Consider the following 15,058-nt stretch of genomic DNA (forward strand, 5'->3'; position numbering starts at 1 on the left):
TCACCATCTTCCACCTCCATCAGGAGGTACAAAACATGTTTTTGGGAGTAGATAAAAGAAAAATGCAGGCACTCTAAAGAGGTGATCACTGGATTACATTTCTATATGATTATTAGACAAATATGTTTGCTGAGCAGAACAACCTAGCTTGTGTGAAACTAACTCAGAGAACACAATTCCCTCTATTTTACACCTTTACATCTTTAGAGAAACAGATGGACTGCAGTTCCAAAAACAAGTGACCTTGAGGGTATTTCAGCTGTTTCACATGCTTATAGGTTCTCATTCAAGTCCGGGACCTTAAATCTGAATGCACAGCTATCATTCTGCTATAGAAGCTATGAAGTAAGAAGCAGTGGCATGTGGTGCACTGGCTATTAGACTTTGGATGCTGGAAGCTAATCAGCCAGTGAGCTGATTTGGCCAGTCACTCACCTAACCTGCCTCACAGGCATGATATGAGACTAAAATGGGAGAATCCAATACATGCTACCCTGGGCTTGAAGGAGAGGCACAGTGAAAATGAGAGACATGAAGTTCACACCTCTCCTAAGACACACTGCAATCACCTTGAGGAACACTTACATTAAGGTCCCATCGGGTTTGAATTCCTACAGCTGTCCTTAGAAGACTGGCAGCTACTGGACCTAACAGTCCCTGATCCAATTCTATTGAAATCACTACTTTCTGTTCAGGATGGAAAAGACCAACACGAACTGTGGGAACTACTCTGGTGTTTTTTTTCATAGCCTCTGCTTCTCTCCTACTCATTTCTCTTCAACTCTAGACAGCAAAAAGCTGAAGCTAATTCAAGACATTGGGACTGTAATGAACCTGCCCAGGCCAAGTCCTCAAAGGGAACTCAGAATTTCCCATGCCACAAGTGACCCAGGTCTTCTCCAAGTCACCCAGAATGCAACACCCATTCAAAGAGGCCCAGGACCCACAGCGGCCATTGTGAATAACCCTGCAATGAATTGGGAATGTCTGTGTGATTGGCTCTCCAATGCTTATGTGATGATGCAGACTGGACATCAGAAAGGACCCCAAGCCTCCTCCAGAAGACAAAGCATACATAAGGTAATATTTTTCATTTTTAGGACTGTGGAAAAATTTGGCCCAATATATGCTATTCTATGAAAAGAAATCAGCAAAAACACAGCATGGAATCCTCGATCTCATGCCACAAAGGTTTATTAGATGCTTTCTGCAGAGATCAACCTGACCCTATTTTTAATACCATTAGCATGGAAACAATATTCAGAAGTTTGGTTTTTGGGTGTGTGTTTTTACTATACTTATAACAAGTTTGTTGAGCCTTTGTTTGTTTTATTTTATGTCACCAGCTGTCTCATTGAGCCAAGGGAGTGAGCTGCTGGATTAAACATGTTGACATGCTCTTTATACTGTCAGAGACAAAGAAGCAGAACAGGCTAAGCATAAGCAGCAACCATGCAGTCCTCCTCATGCCTCACTTGCTGGCCAGGAATGGGAAAATCTGTCTCTAGGGAGGAGGAGTCTTGATGGCCTGTTCAGTTATCAGCATCTCTAGGAAGAGTGTGTTCCCAAAAATAGTCCCTGAGGATAAGCCAGCCTTTCCCACATTGTCCCCCACCCCCCAATAACTACACACAACATTAGGAGAAGGCTTATGGCCCAGGGTGCAGCACTGGTCCAAACTAAACCCCAGGCTTAATCAATCACTCATTGTCAGATCTTTCCTCACAAAAAGAAGAGGATTCAAGCATCTTAGAGCAGTTGCTGCTTGGAATCTCCTTTGAAATTACTGTTTTCTTTAAAGGCCAGACAGGATATTTATATTTAGAATGTGGAGGAGTAAAAGTTCTTTATCGAGCAATTTAAGAAAACTAGTTATGATGATAGGGGTGATGAGAGCAACACTTGGGTTTAGCACCTTGGGTACATTTAATAGGTCAACTCTAGTTATTCCAACATAACTAACAATGTTGTATGGGCAGAGTTGCCAGGTCCCCTGAGGCATAGATCTGAGACTCAAGGAATAGTGCCAGAGACCTAAAGGGAACAGAACACTTGGCAGGTCTGGGGACTACAACATGATGGGATGGGGCAGAGCCTTAGAGCATGGCACTTCGAAGGCAGGGAGGAACCTATCTGTACCTGATGAATATGAAGGGATGGTCCAAACAGTAAAACTTTTGGAGCCACATGGAAAATGGCCTACTCTTTACCTTGGATCCATCCCCTGACCCTGAGATCTTAGTCTTTCCCCAGGAATGAGGCTAAAACCCTAAAAGTTTAAATCAGACCCTAAGAACTGACAACTGAGTATATGAAACAGTGTTACATTAGAAGGCTGCTTATAAACACTTTGTACATTACAGGCTTTAATTTACTTTCCACTTCTGTATCCATATTGAAGTAATAGGATTTGGGGACAACCCCACTGGAAGTTCTCCTGCACGAGCCCCAATGGAATAAGGCTATGCAGGAGCATGGTAGCATCCAGGTTTAGCTTCTCCTTTCTGCAAAAGGAAATAAGTTATAAATAGTGACCTACATAGTGGTGTTACTCTGAGAATTAATAAAATAAAAACATGGGGTCAGGGCAAGCTAGAAATGAACATCTATTTGTGTAATATTGTCACCTGTCAGCTTGAAATAGTAGTGAGACTAAAGACTTCCTTTACAACATATAACGAGGTATTTTCTTTGGCCAAGGCTGGATTTAAGCTGTGAGCGCTCCATGTACATTTGGCGGGAAACAGTTCTAACTTTATCTTGAAAAAGAACATTAGTGACCCCATTAGTACCATCCTGTGGAGTCTAAGTAATGAGAACTGAGTGAATATTTTTAAGCAAAAACTAAACCTAATTGAACTTTGTTTTTTAATAAACCAAAATAAGAAAAATAATAATTCCTGCCAGAGCTCTCTGGGTTTTTTTAATTTTAATCTTGAATTTAAAAGGGTTTGGCAACTGATCTTTGTGTTTTGTTTTTCATGCATATAGGTTTAGGTTCATTTTCTTATCTTTACAACTGCCCAACTTTTAGAATTCTGGAAAATAACAAAATTGTTAAAGAAATAGTTTTAACGTTAAAAACCTTACAAAAAAACCTATTAGAGCTATATTCAACACTTTTCTCTAAAGATTCCAACCTTCCCTGTATTTGAAGCCATTCAACAGATAACAGTTGACCAAAGGGGGGAAAACACGTTATGTTTCACCATGCAATGTTCCAACAAATTGCTGGACAATTAAACAAACCATGTTAAACAGATGTGTTTATGCACCCCAGTCCAGATAATTACCATATGCTGTTTGCACAGTTTCCTACCAGTAGGGATCTACCAGGCAGGTAGGGTGTGTGTGTGTGTGTGTCTGGTCAGATACTCTGAATAGCACCAGTTGACTGTTCAGGACATGGAGCTGGATTTAGTGTTCTCTTCCTATGATTGGCACTGTTAAGAGTATGCATGTACACACTTGGATTGCAAGATGATATTTACTCCAGCAGCACTGGTTTTCTAGAATTTAAATTTGTTTCCTTCAGTTGTGTTTGGATGCGTTTCCTATCCATGTAAATTCAGTCTAAACAGAATTCCTTTATTATGTTTTTACATGCATCCTAATAACATTTTCATCTTAAGGTTAAGGTTTGGGGCCAGAATACCACTTTGGCAAGCCTGCTACAGAGAGAGTTAATAAGTCAACACTTCACAACAAGTATTTTAATCACAATTCAGGAGAAAGTATTTCAGGAGCATTACGTAAAGCTGTGCATAGACACTGGAGGCTATGCAGGGCCATTATAGAAATTACAACCCCAATAAATCTAATGCAGGAAATGAAAATAGATAAGACACCTAGGTTGCTAAACACGTCACACTGTTTGGGCAGTAATAGTTTGATTTATTTTTCGCTTTGCCTCTATCTCCAAATGTTTTGGTAACGGCTAATTTGTGGGGGTATTTTAAAATGGTAGGATCTGCAAATCCCTCCCCTTAACTCTAGCACTGCACAATATGCTTGAAAAACATCAGCCGCCGCCTAAAAGCGATCACTTTCTGTTTAGCCTTCTTTATAGTAGAGCAGACCTGCAAGAACTTGGGACCCACCAAGCTTGCATAGCCAACAAGGAACTCGATAAATGCCTGGTTTTGCTGACTGCCAGGCCTGCAAAAACAAGGGGCTTATCAAGCACCTGGCAGGACACTATGGGCACCAGCCTAAAATCCTGCATTTAAAATAGGGCTTTCTGTTTCCGTTTTAAATGCAGGATCACAACGACTCCCTTTTCACCCGCTTCCTTCCCCCCCCTTTCCCCCTCCTTCTCCCCGAAGCATTATCTTTCATTGATCTTGCTACTCTTCTTGCAGTTTTTCCTCTTTTCACGGAGGGAACTCAAGCGGAACACAACAGGGTACTTTGATAGCTCTGCGATCTATTTAAAAATGGAACAAAGGGCATTTAGTGCAGGAGACGCCTTGAATGATCACGGCGTCCTGTAAAGAGTCTACAAAGTTCCATGAAGGAGCAAGCTCAATTGCAGGATAAAAGCTCCGTGTGAAGAAAGCCTGTATGGGGCTGGTGGGATGCATTTGGCTTGGTAGGCCACAAATTGTGCAGACCTGCAGCAGAGGTACATTCCTCAGTTCCCAGGAGATCATCCTTTGTTGTAGTTGTAATAATATTTATTTATTTATTTATTTATTTAATGTATATACTGCACTTCCTCCCAAGGGAGCCCATAGTAACTCTTCAATCATTGTACTGTCCTTGTTATCTGCTGCCTATGAGGGTTATTGGTTAATGGGACTTATACTTAAAATAAATTTGAGGCTGGTAGCAGGGCTCTGATCAGCTGCTTAGCTTTGATCAGCTGATTGGTCTAGATCAAAGTGACAGACAATGCATTCATTAACATTAAATTCAGTTTATTTTGACCCAAACCCATCGCTTACTTATTGCAAACTGCAGATGATGTTCATGATGTCAATTTCATCTGGTGAACATGTTGTCTGAATGCTCCCTGTGACAGGTGCTGTTATTTATTTGTCTTAATTGGTTCACTATGGTATGGTAAATACCATCTCTCATCAGTCAATGGTACATTCAAACAACATATTCACCAGACAAAATTACTGGGGTAATAACGCCTTGTAGTAATAGTTTTGACATAGTAATATGTGGCCCTCACTGAAATAATTAAATCCAAAAAGGCACAGTGCTCATCCTTATCCTTTCTTATGATTATCCGTATCTTGTATTCTTACAGCTGAGTCATGCTGTCTTGATCATCCACATGGCTGTAGTTTATTTATGTATTTATTTATTACATTTATTAAATTCCTCATAAAATACATTTCTCTAGGCATTTTACAACTGGATGACACATGCAGCTCTGAATCTTTCTTTTGTAGGACACATTGCATTTTTTAAAGACACTTCACCCTACTTATCTTTGTTTATTTGTCTATGGATTTATGCAGTCACTGGTTAACTTGTGACTGATGGCTGATGGGGATAATAAATACAAGTTACATGGGTTTAAAACTATGTGTGTACAGTCTATCTGGTCACTGATTGATTTGCTAATGATGGATGATAACTACAGATTGCCTGGTCTAAAAGTCTAGTTCTCTTAGGATAGAAAGTTCAAATAGAGGTACAAATCCTATCATTTTCTTGAATCAGATCAAAGATGGGTGCTCAGATCAAAGATGGGTAGTAGGATCTAGAGTATAATTGGCTTTCTGTGTATAAACAGTTAACATCTGTTTTAGCATTTTTAACATTTTAGCTAGGAATGCCCATCTAAACTCTTTTTGTAACACTGGTCTTAGCAGGGGAGAGAAGGACAGAATTGCGGAGAAAGGGTAAACTGGAATCATCTGGAAGGAACAACAGAGACACTAAATTAACTAACATTTAACAACACAGCCACTGAACCTTAAAAGTTTGGAATACACATAAAGCAAAGCGACTACAGATAATAATAGACACTGGTTACTAGTAGTTGGAGCAAGCAATGACCCTGCTTTGGTGGGTGGGAGTACCAATGCCTTGCACAGCTCTGCCGCATTGCTACTTTACTAACTCCTGATATATGCTGGAACGCACAAATCTGGGGAGAGAATCCTTCTCCATCAGCATGAAGATTCTCTTCTGGGCCAAGTCAAAAGTGCTCACAGATGGCTCCACCAGGTTCTTCATGGTCACAGACTTGGTGAAATGGTCAATGTTCACCTGGTAAGAGGGAGGCAAAAATGATACCTGTAAGAATTGCACAAATGATGTATCTCACAGTGTTATACCAAACAAGGGTATAACAATATAAAAACTACCAACAATATACTTGGCAATAATATTTATTGCAGAACTACAAACATGCCTCTTCCAGTGAAGCAAAATTGGAGTTGGTTGTAACTACATACATGAAGCCAGGAAAGGTCTATCTATAAATTACAGCTGAAATTAATATACATTCAACATCTGGAACACAAGTTCAAAGTAGTGAAATATGTGAATGTCTAGGTATAAATATAGCTTGAATTTCAGATGTTGAATTTTTGCTACAAATGCTAGAACATATGAGGCACTGAGTCAGACTATTGTCTATTGAGCCCAGTTTTGCTTTCCAGTTTTGTCTGAGATGGAGGGTGCTTCTAGGCGAAGTTTTTATGATGGCATCACCCTGCCTCATTCATGGTTGTTTACCGGGGGACAGGGAGGCATGTTCCACATTGTTGTTGTTCAGTCATTAAGTCGTGTCCGACTCTTCGTGACCCCATGGACCATAGCACGCCAGGCCTTCCTGTCCTCCGCTCTCTTCCGGCGTGTGCTCAAGTTCATATTCATTGCATCAGTGATGCTAGCTAGCCATCTCATCCTCTGCCGTCCCCTTCTCCTTTTGCCTTCAATCTTTCCAAGCATCAGGGTCTTTTCCAGGGAGTTTTCTCTTCGCATTAGGTGGCCAAAATGTATGAGCTTCAGCTTCAGTATCTGTCCTTCCAGTGAGCAGTCAGGGTTGATTTCCTTTAGGATGGACTGATTTGACCTCCTCCTTGCAGTCCAGGGGACTCGTAAGTAGGGATGGTGGAGAATTTCTCCATGAATCTCCGGGAGGCCGAATGCCAACGCATTCGGCCCCCCGAAATTGTTGGGGAAATTCTCTGCCACCCCCCCCCCCCGGGATGGGACTTACCTCCGGCGTTTCAGCGGCGTTTCGGCAGGGGCGGTGGCTGGTCTTCCGACCGGCCGCCGCCGCCGCCATTTCCCCGTAAAGTAAAAAACAACAACATGTGATAGGCTACGTAACGATTTATGTAGCCTATCACGGCTAGATTTTCAAAGTCAGCCGTGATAGGCTACGTGTATCGTTACGTAGCCTATCATGGCTGACTTTGAAAAAGAAAAAAAAACAGCGCGTACACAAATGGCGGCGCCCATGGGCACCACCATTTGTGTTCCTTATTTGGGCACGGGTAGTCTACGTAAAGATTTACATAGACTACGGCGAAAAGAAGGGCAACGCAAATAGCGTTCAGTTCCTGTGCACGTAGAGAGGGAATATGACCAAGGCTGTGGAGGTGTGAGAGGGACTGACTGGGGAAGGTGGGGCTAAGTCAGGCCACCCACCTGGCTGCCTTTGGGAGCCAGTCCTCCCTCAGGGGACATGGGATAGCCTTCTGCTCCACTGCTCCCAACTGCTCCCAGTTAGAGGCAGGGATTGAGAGGCTCCCCTGAGAGCAGCCGCTTCCTTTGCCCTCAGAGAGCTGAGCCTAGAGGCTGGCGATGCCTTCTTGGCCATGTCGCCCCAAGGATGCAGCTGGGACCCTTCTTTCAGGGACCTCCCTTGAGTGTTGTAGATGGGACTTCTGCTCCTTTGCAGAGCGGATGGCTGTGCTCGTCTCCTTTGTTGTTTTTATTAGACCCTCTGTGCTGATACAGTGCTTTGTAAAAAAAAAAAGACAAAAAACATTTGGGAGTGTTTTATTATAAATTATAACATTTCTGCTTCCGAAGATACAGGGTGGGATGGGGGTTTCCTCTTCACTAAACAGAAAGTAGGGGCAAAATGTTTCCCAGTTTACCAAAAACCTCACCCTAGATTTGTCCTTGGGGGTGGGGGCTGCTACCCCTTCCAAAGTTGCTGCTACCAAGTTATGGCTCGCCCCAAAGAAGAAGTGCATGGTGTCCACTGTGGCAACATGTGGCAGAGTTTAAATTTCAACATATCCAAATCTGAATTTGAAAATTTTGGCAAATTTTGAGGAAATCATCAAGCTTTGAATTTGGGGATATCCAGTTGGAGCCATGGCATCCTGCAGTGACTTGCGGAGCTCTGCAGGTTGCTTATCTCAAACAGTTGTGAAAAGGTTAAGAAACCTTTTAAACTACCAGCAATATCTGAGGACTTGTAATTAAATCTGTGTGTTTGTTTTTCGTTTCTGCAATTATACTTGCTTGTTGTGCTTTTGAAAGTGGAGGATGGCAGTACCAAAGGAAAAAAAGAAAGGCTTGAGAACGCCACTTACCCCCCCCCCCAATTGCTCCCCTGGTAAAGGTTTCTAGAAATGCTGGAGATGAAGAGGAGTTGCTTGCTTTGATAAAAATTATGTCTTCTCAGCTACCAGAGCAATCAAAGAAACTTGAAACAATTCAGGACTGAATTATTGCCCTTCAGGGGGTGGTGGATTAAATTAATATCTCTTTCCAAAAGATGGAATTGAAGGGTAATGCTCTCGAAGATCAGGTTACTGCTCATGAAACGGCCATCCAAGTGTCTCATAATATTTTGTCTGCTCGAATTTCTCAACTGGAGGCCTTCATACGTAGAGCGAATCTACGTATCCTTGATATTAAAGACTTGGCTACTGATATAGGTTTGGCCTATATCAGTATTTATGGATAAACTTTTGCATGAGCTATTTGCTTTACCATCTGATTTTTTACTTGATATGAGCATGCATATTGTGTTCCTGGTTCAAAACGTGGCACTAAAGGGACTTTGGGGACTGTTATTGTTCAATTTTCACGAGTCTTTACAAAAAAATATCTTATGCGTTTGGCAAGAGAACGAGGTGAGCTTCGGTGGGGACTAGCAAATGACAAGATTATGCTCTTTCATGATTATACTAAAGAAATCGCTGACAGAAAAAGGCGATTCACCAAGGCGAGAAGTTACGAAGAGTCGGACACGACTTAACGACTGAACAACAACAACAACAATCATATTAAATATCTGGCTACATTTTGCATTCTTTTTGAAGGCCAGATGAAAAGATTTTTGGATCCTGATGCTGCAGAATCATTTTTAATTGGTATTAAAATTAAAACAAGGGAACCAACTCTCTCAGCCTCCGGACTTGAAATTTAGCCATCTTTACTATTCTTTTGAAGTGCTGTTTGGGCTATAGCTGGTGTCTAGACAGTGTGCCAGAATAAATGTTTTAATATTTCTGTTTTCTTTCTCTTTTTTTGTGTTATATTGTAATAAAATGCCTGTTTGTGTGTGTATGTGTGTGTACACATATATATTTTTTAGATATGATATTACTTAAAATATACAAATGATTTGCTTTTGTTTTTTATTTTTTATCTTTTTCTTAAACTTTTTTTCTCTTATTATTATTAATACCATTATGGGATTATTATTATTACTATTTCTTGTTGGCTAAACCTTTAAAGTTTATTAATACACGTTAACTGAATGGTAATATATGGCCAATTGAAATGGACTGTTTGCTCCCATTCCTTTGCTATAAGACTGAGGTTATGATACTGAAAGATAAGGTTTACCATTTGTGGTGTAGCAGATTGAAGATTAATAATACTTACAATGTTTGGAAGGATGCTGTATAGGTATAATCTGCAATGGGATTTATATTTGGATATTTGGTTTGTTCTTATTGAAGTTTAAAATAATCCTTTCCGCCCCCCTTTTCTTTCATTTGCTATCCTCCCTTTTTCCCCCCTCAGTAATGTTGGAAACTGAAGGTTCTGATTATGTCGTTGGTAGTGTTTATTTCATTTATAAAAATAAAATAAAAACAGATTTAAAAAAATTGGGCAAAGTTCTGTGCGACTCTAATTTAGATATTACACTTATTCCATATAATTAAATGTGGAAGATGAGAGTTGACAGACTTATCACATGATCAGGAAGCCAAGTCATAATTTTCCCAATTGGAGGCCTATACAAAGAGAGCCAACGTACGTATTTGTTTGTTGTTGTTCAGTCATTCAGTCGTGTCCGACTCTTCGTGACCCCATGGACCGTAGCACGCCAGGCCTTCCTGTCCTGCGCTCTCTCCCAGAGTGTGCTCAAGTTCATATTCATTGCATCGGTGATGCTATCTAGCCATCTCATCCTCTGCCGTCCCCTTCTCCTTTTGCCTTCAGTCTTTCCCAGCATCAGGGTCTTTTCCAGAGAGTTTTCTCTTCACATTAGGTGGCCAAAATATTTGAGCTTCAGCTTCAGTATCTGTCCTTCCAATGAGCAGTCAGGGTTGATTTCCTTTAGTATGGACTGATTTTACCTCCTTGCAGTCCAGGGGACTTGTAAGAGTCTTCTCCAGCACCACAGTTCGAAAGCATCAATTCTTCAGCGCTCAGCCTTCCTTATAGTACAGCTCTCACAGCCATACATTACTACTGGGAAAACCATAGCTTTGATTAGACGGACCTTTGTCGGCAAGGTGATGTCTCTGTTTCTTACTATGCTGTCTAGGTTGGCCATAGCTTTCCTCCCAAGGAGCAAGCGTCTTTTAATTTCATGGCTACAGTCACCGTCTGCGGTGATCTTGGAGCCCAAGAAAGTAAAATCTGTCACTGCTTCCATTTCTTCCCCTTCTATATGCCAGGAAGTGATGGGAAATGGCAACCCACTCCAGTATTCTTGCCAAGAAAACGTATGTATAGTGGGGATTAAAAGCTTGTCTAATTATGTGAAATTGTCTACTTTTGTGGATAAACTTTTGTATGAGATACTTTCTATATCCTCTGATTATTCTCTTGATATTGAGCAGGCATTTCGTGTGCCAAATCCTAAAGGGAATGATTATACAATTGTAGTTCAATTTGCAAAAGTCTCCACTAAGTGTTATATCCTGAATTTGGCAAAACAAGCTGGAAGCCTTTCCTGGAAACAGGATAAAACTGTGCTGTTCCCAGATTACATCAAATAAGTGTCGAATATAAGAAGGCAATTTATCAAAGCAAAGAATCTGGCAAAACAAATTAACTTACAGTATTACTTAAAATATCCTGCTACACTTTGTATTGTATCTGAAGACCAGATGAAGAAGTTTACGAATCACGAAATGGTGGAGGCTTGGTTGAATGTTAAAATGTGTGAGAACACTGTCACAATTCCATGAAATGGAATTTCTAAACAAGTACTGTTAACTGCTTGTGTGTAGTTTTCATGATCTAGGCTAACTCAGAAGAAATGACTTTATATATATTTGTTTACCTTTAAGTATTCTTTTTTATTATTCTTTTTTCTCTCTTTCTCTTTATGTATCTTCTATTTTATATTTTAAAATAGACAAAATAGCTAGTATAAAAATATTATTGACTGTTGAAGATTTATCATAAGTTTTATTATTATACAATACTATACTCTCTCTTTTTGATTACTATTATTATTAGTAGTAGTAGTACTAATATTCAGGCTTTTGGGAATGAAGTGTAGAACTGTTGCTTTGATGTAAAATATTGTTTTACTAAATTGTAAGATTGAATAATAGATATATTAGGGGCCACGGTGGCTTAGTGATTAAGACACTGAACTGCAGACCGGAAGGTCGGCAGGACAGCAGTTCGAGACCCGAGTGCCGCGTGATGGAGTGAGCTCCCGTCTTCAGTCCCAGCTCCTGCCAACCTAGCAGTTTGAAAGCAAGAAATTGCAAGTAGATAAATAGGTACCGCTTCGGCGGGAAAGGTAACAGCATTCTGTGTACCTCGGTGTTCAGTCATGCCGGCCACATGACCACGGAAGTGTCTTCGGACAGCGGTGGCTCTTCGGCTTAGAAATGGAGATGAGCACCACACCCTAGAGTCGGACATGACTGGTTGGGGACACCTTTACCTTTTTTCACCTTTTATAATAGATATAGTTTTTAAAAATAGAATAACCATTGGAGGTTGAGAGATGTTGGAGTTTATTTTTCTTTTTTCCTTTCTTTCTTCTCTTTCTGTTATTATGGTGTCCTAACTAAAATATTGTATGGATGAGAACTGAAGTACTGAGTAGGTTGTTGGTAATTCTGGTAGTGTTTATAAAGATAAAATAAATAAAAATATATTCAAAAAGAAAAGGAAGCCAAGTCATAATTTTCAGCAAAACACCAAATCACAATGTTATATAGGCAAGGGATGATTGAGAGAATAGGTAACTATGTGTCCTAGTTTACACAGGATGGTCCTTTGTTTGAAGGCGTTCTCTATTTGAAGGACTGTTCAGTCCAAGTCAGCAGGCTGAGCAGGCACACAGGTCATCTGATCAGCATTTCCCCCACAATGATGAGATGTATTGTATTTCTATTTAAATTATAGTAATTATTTCTAAATTTGCAGATAGATAGATATCAGCATATGCACATTTTATGTTAATCTGTGTTGCCCGTTTTTAATGATGCATTTCCTCTTTTTTGCTGATGCATTGAAGGCCACCTAGAATTGTCTCATAATTCTGGGGATACTTTCATGAGATTATTGCATAGGTTTTTTCATGAGATTATTGCATACATTTTAGCATACAGTCTATGAAGAAGCTGAGGTAAAAGTTTAACTGTTATGTTCTGTTTCAGTTACTAAAGGACTGAATGGTTTGGACCTGAGGAGAGTTACATTGTAAATATGGTGTGCTAGCAAAATGGCAGTTACTAAGAGGTGAAAACAAAGCCAGGTTTCTGTCTTTTTATATGGGAAGGTAGGAATTAAATTGGTACCATCTGATTGGAGAATAACGGAGCATTCTAAGGATGCCCATTAGTCCTAAGTCTACACAGAGGTGGGGCGACAGAATGCTGGCCACACCAAAGCTGATTGGCTGGAGGGCTCTGACTAGAATGAATATAAGGACCTGTGGAGAAACATCTGGGGGGAGTCTGTCAGGAGGACTCTGACAGGGGGAGTTTGCCTGAGGAAAAGTCATCAGTAGGTGTCTTTGTGAGAGTCTGGGGAGCCTGAAGAAGGCAACAATCAGGAGGCCGAGCTGAGAGCACATGAGGCAGAAGCTGAAGAAGCTCTGCAAGTGTGGAGAGGAAGACTCCTGGAGCAGCTTTTGGAGAAATGAGCTAAAGCCCAAGTGTCAGTGGGTAACAGTGGTCTGAAGACTCAGCAGTTGCCGGATCAAACTGAAGATTTCAGGGGAAGCCTGATGAACAGCCTTGAAGATTCCAGGTGGAAGTCAAACCCGACCAGAGAGAAGGCTGCCTTTCAAAACTGCTTTCATTATTAGGCCTGCAAATTAACTGGGGCAGAGCTTGATAGGGGAATTGACTTAAGGTTGGTTAGAGGTAGGAACTGGGGCTTCTAACATCTGTTTGGTGGTAAAAGTAGCTGTATAGAAACCCTGTTTAAAAGTAGTAGCAGCATTTGTAAATAATAAGCTTGCGGGGGGGGGGATATTCTCCAGTGGCATGAGAAGCGCGTTGGAGTATTACCCAGATTTTCGTGGAGTCAGCTTTGGTTCGTCAGGGACACACGAAGCAAGATAAGCCGAGTGTAGCACACTTTCAAAAACTGTTTTTCAGTGCTTGAAAGGAACATACCTCTGGGTGGGGTGGGGAGAGTAGAACTGAACATCATCAAACTGGCAGGGGCTTCTCAACCAATGAGAGAGGCTTGTTTCCCACCGTGTCCAGGCTCCTCGCTGCTACCACATTATGAATGGAGAGCAATAATTTCCCCCGTATGTGCAGATTTCCCTGAAGAAACCCAAATCCCCAGTTCTCCAGTGCAGCATCTGAAGGCTCCTGAGAGCTCTCAGAATCCCCAGTTCTTCAGTGCAGCATCTGAAGGCTCCTGAGAGCTCTCCCACACTCCAGTTTCGCTGCATCCCAGCAATGTGCTGCGGAGTTATTGTTCCCACCACATTTTCCCCAATGTGTGCACTTTTGCCTATTGCTTCCAACCCCGCCCCCCTTCTCCTTTTCTCTGCTCAATGAGAAGCTCCCAAAAGGGACTTGACATAACAACAGAGAAACTACAGAACATCAAACAAGCATAACAGAAGCAGAAAGAGGGCTTTAGGGCAAGTTACTGAAGTTTGCCTTTAACCCTTTCACTGCAGGGTAGCGAGATATATTTCTTACTTCTGAGTAAACATGCACAGAAAGGGGGGGTATGTTAAAGATTAAAAGCAGGCTACCTAAGGTGATTGGGTGTCCCCACTACTTTGGTAATGTGAGGGGTTGCTGGTGTGCTCCTGGGGATTTTCTCAATGGGAAAAACAACTTCCATTGGGAAAACAAGAGGGAATGGGGCATCCCACCCCCTTGATCATGTCACTGCCAGGTCACAGAAGCACGCCCAGGATTTAATGGGGGGAACAGGGCATGGCACACTGTGGTAAAACTGACAGGGAGCCGCTTTCAGTAAAAAAAAGTCGGAGTAAAAGGAGTTTCAGAAAATACAGCGTTTCAAGAGGGAAGTGGCTGGTTGGCAGCGTGATGACATCATCTGTCACAAAGGCATTCAGACTGCTCTAACTTCTCACTGAATTACTCATGAAGACAGCCCCTTGTTTTATTTCTTTTCAATTAAATACTAAATATCTTTGTTTACTTTCCTGGTATCTCTGATCTGTTTTGTCTCAAGCCTAATGACCAGTTACCTTAGGGAAAAGGGTGTAGTTTCATGGTGGCAGCAGAAATGAAAGGAGGGACTGCCCAGTGGTGAGGGGTGATTCTCCACATTTGGGGATAGGGGTGGGACTGCCCTAGTGTAGAGGCCCCCACCCTAAGGAGAGGTTCTCCACACAACTGGTGGATTGTATTTAATTGTAGGTTAACTGTGCGTTGTTTAACCCACAATCTATAGTGTCCAGGTTCAGACCTCAAGT

The 15,058-nt window shown here is 41.3% G+C and overlaps 1 protein-coding gene across 1 annotated transcript in view; it reads right to left on the reverse strand.

Moving 5' to 3' along the window:
• Positions 1 to 2,980: 2,980 nt before the first annotated feature.
• Positions 2,981 to 15,058, reverse strand: part of LOC146347698 (regulator of G-protein signaling 5-like) — a 47,789-nt gene continuing 35,711 nt past the window's right edge. Inside the window, exon 5 of the mRNA XM_084851150.1 lies at positions 2,981 to 6,231. Coding sequence (XP_084707276.1) covers positions 6,070 to 6,231 — 162 coding nt within the window. The 3' untranslated portion in view covers positions 2,981 to 6,069. The remainder of the gene's footprint in view (positions 6,232 to 15,058) is intronic.

Source organism: Heloderma suspectum, chromosome 4 (genome assembly GCF_057233095.1).
Source record: "Heloderma suspectum isolate Gila_16-S chromosome 4, 16-S_ref, whole genome shotgun sequence".
NCBI classification, from domain to species: Eukaryota; Metazoa; Chordata; class Lepidosauria; order Squamata; family Helodermatidae; genus Heloderma; species Heloderma suspectum.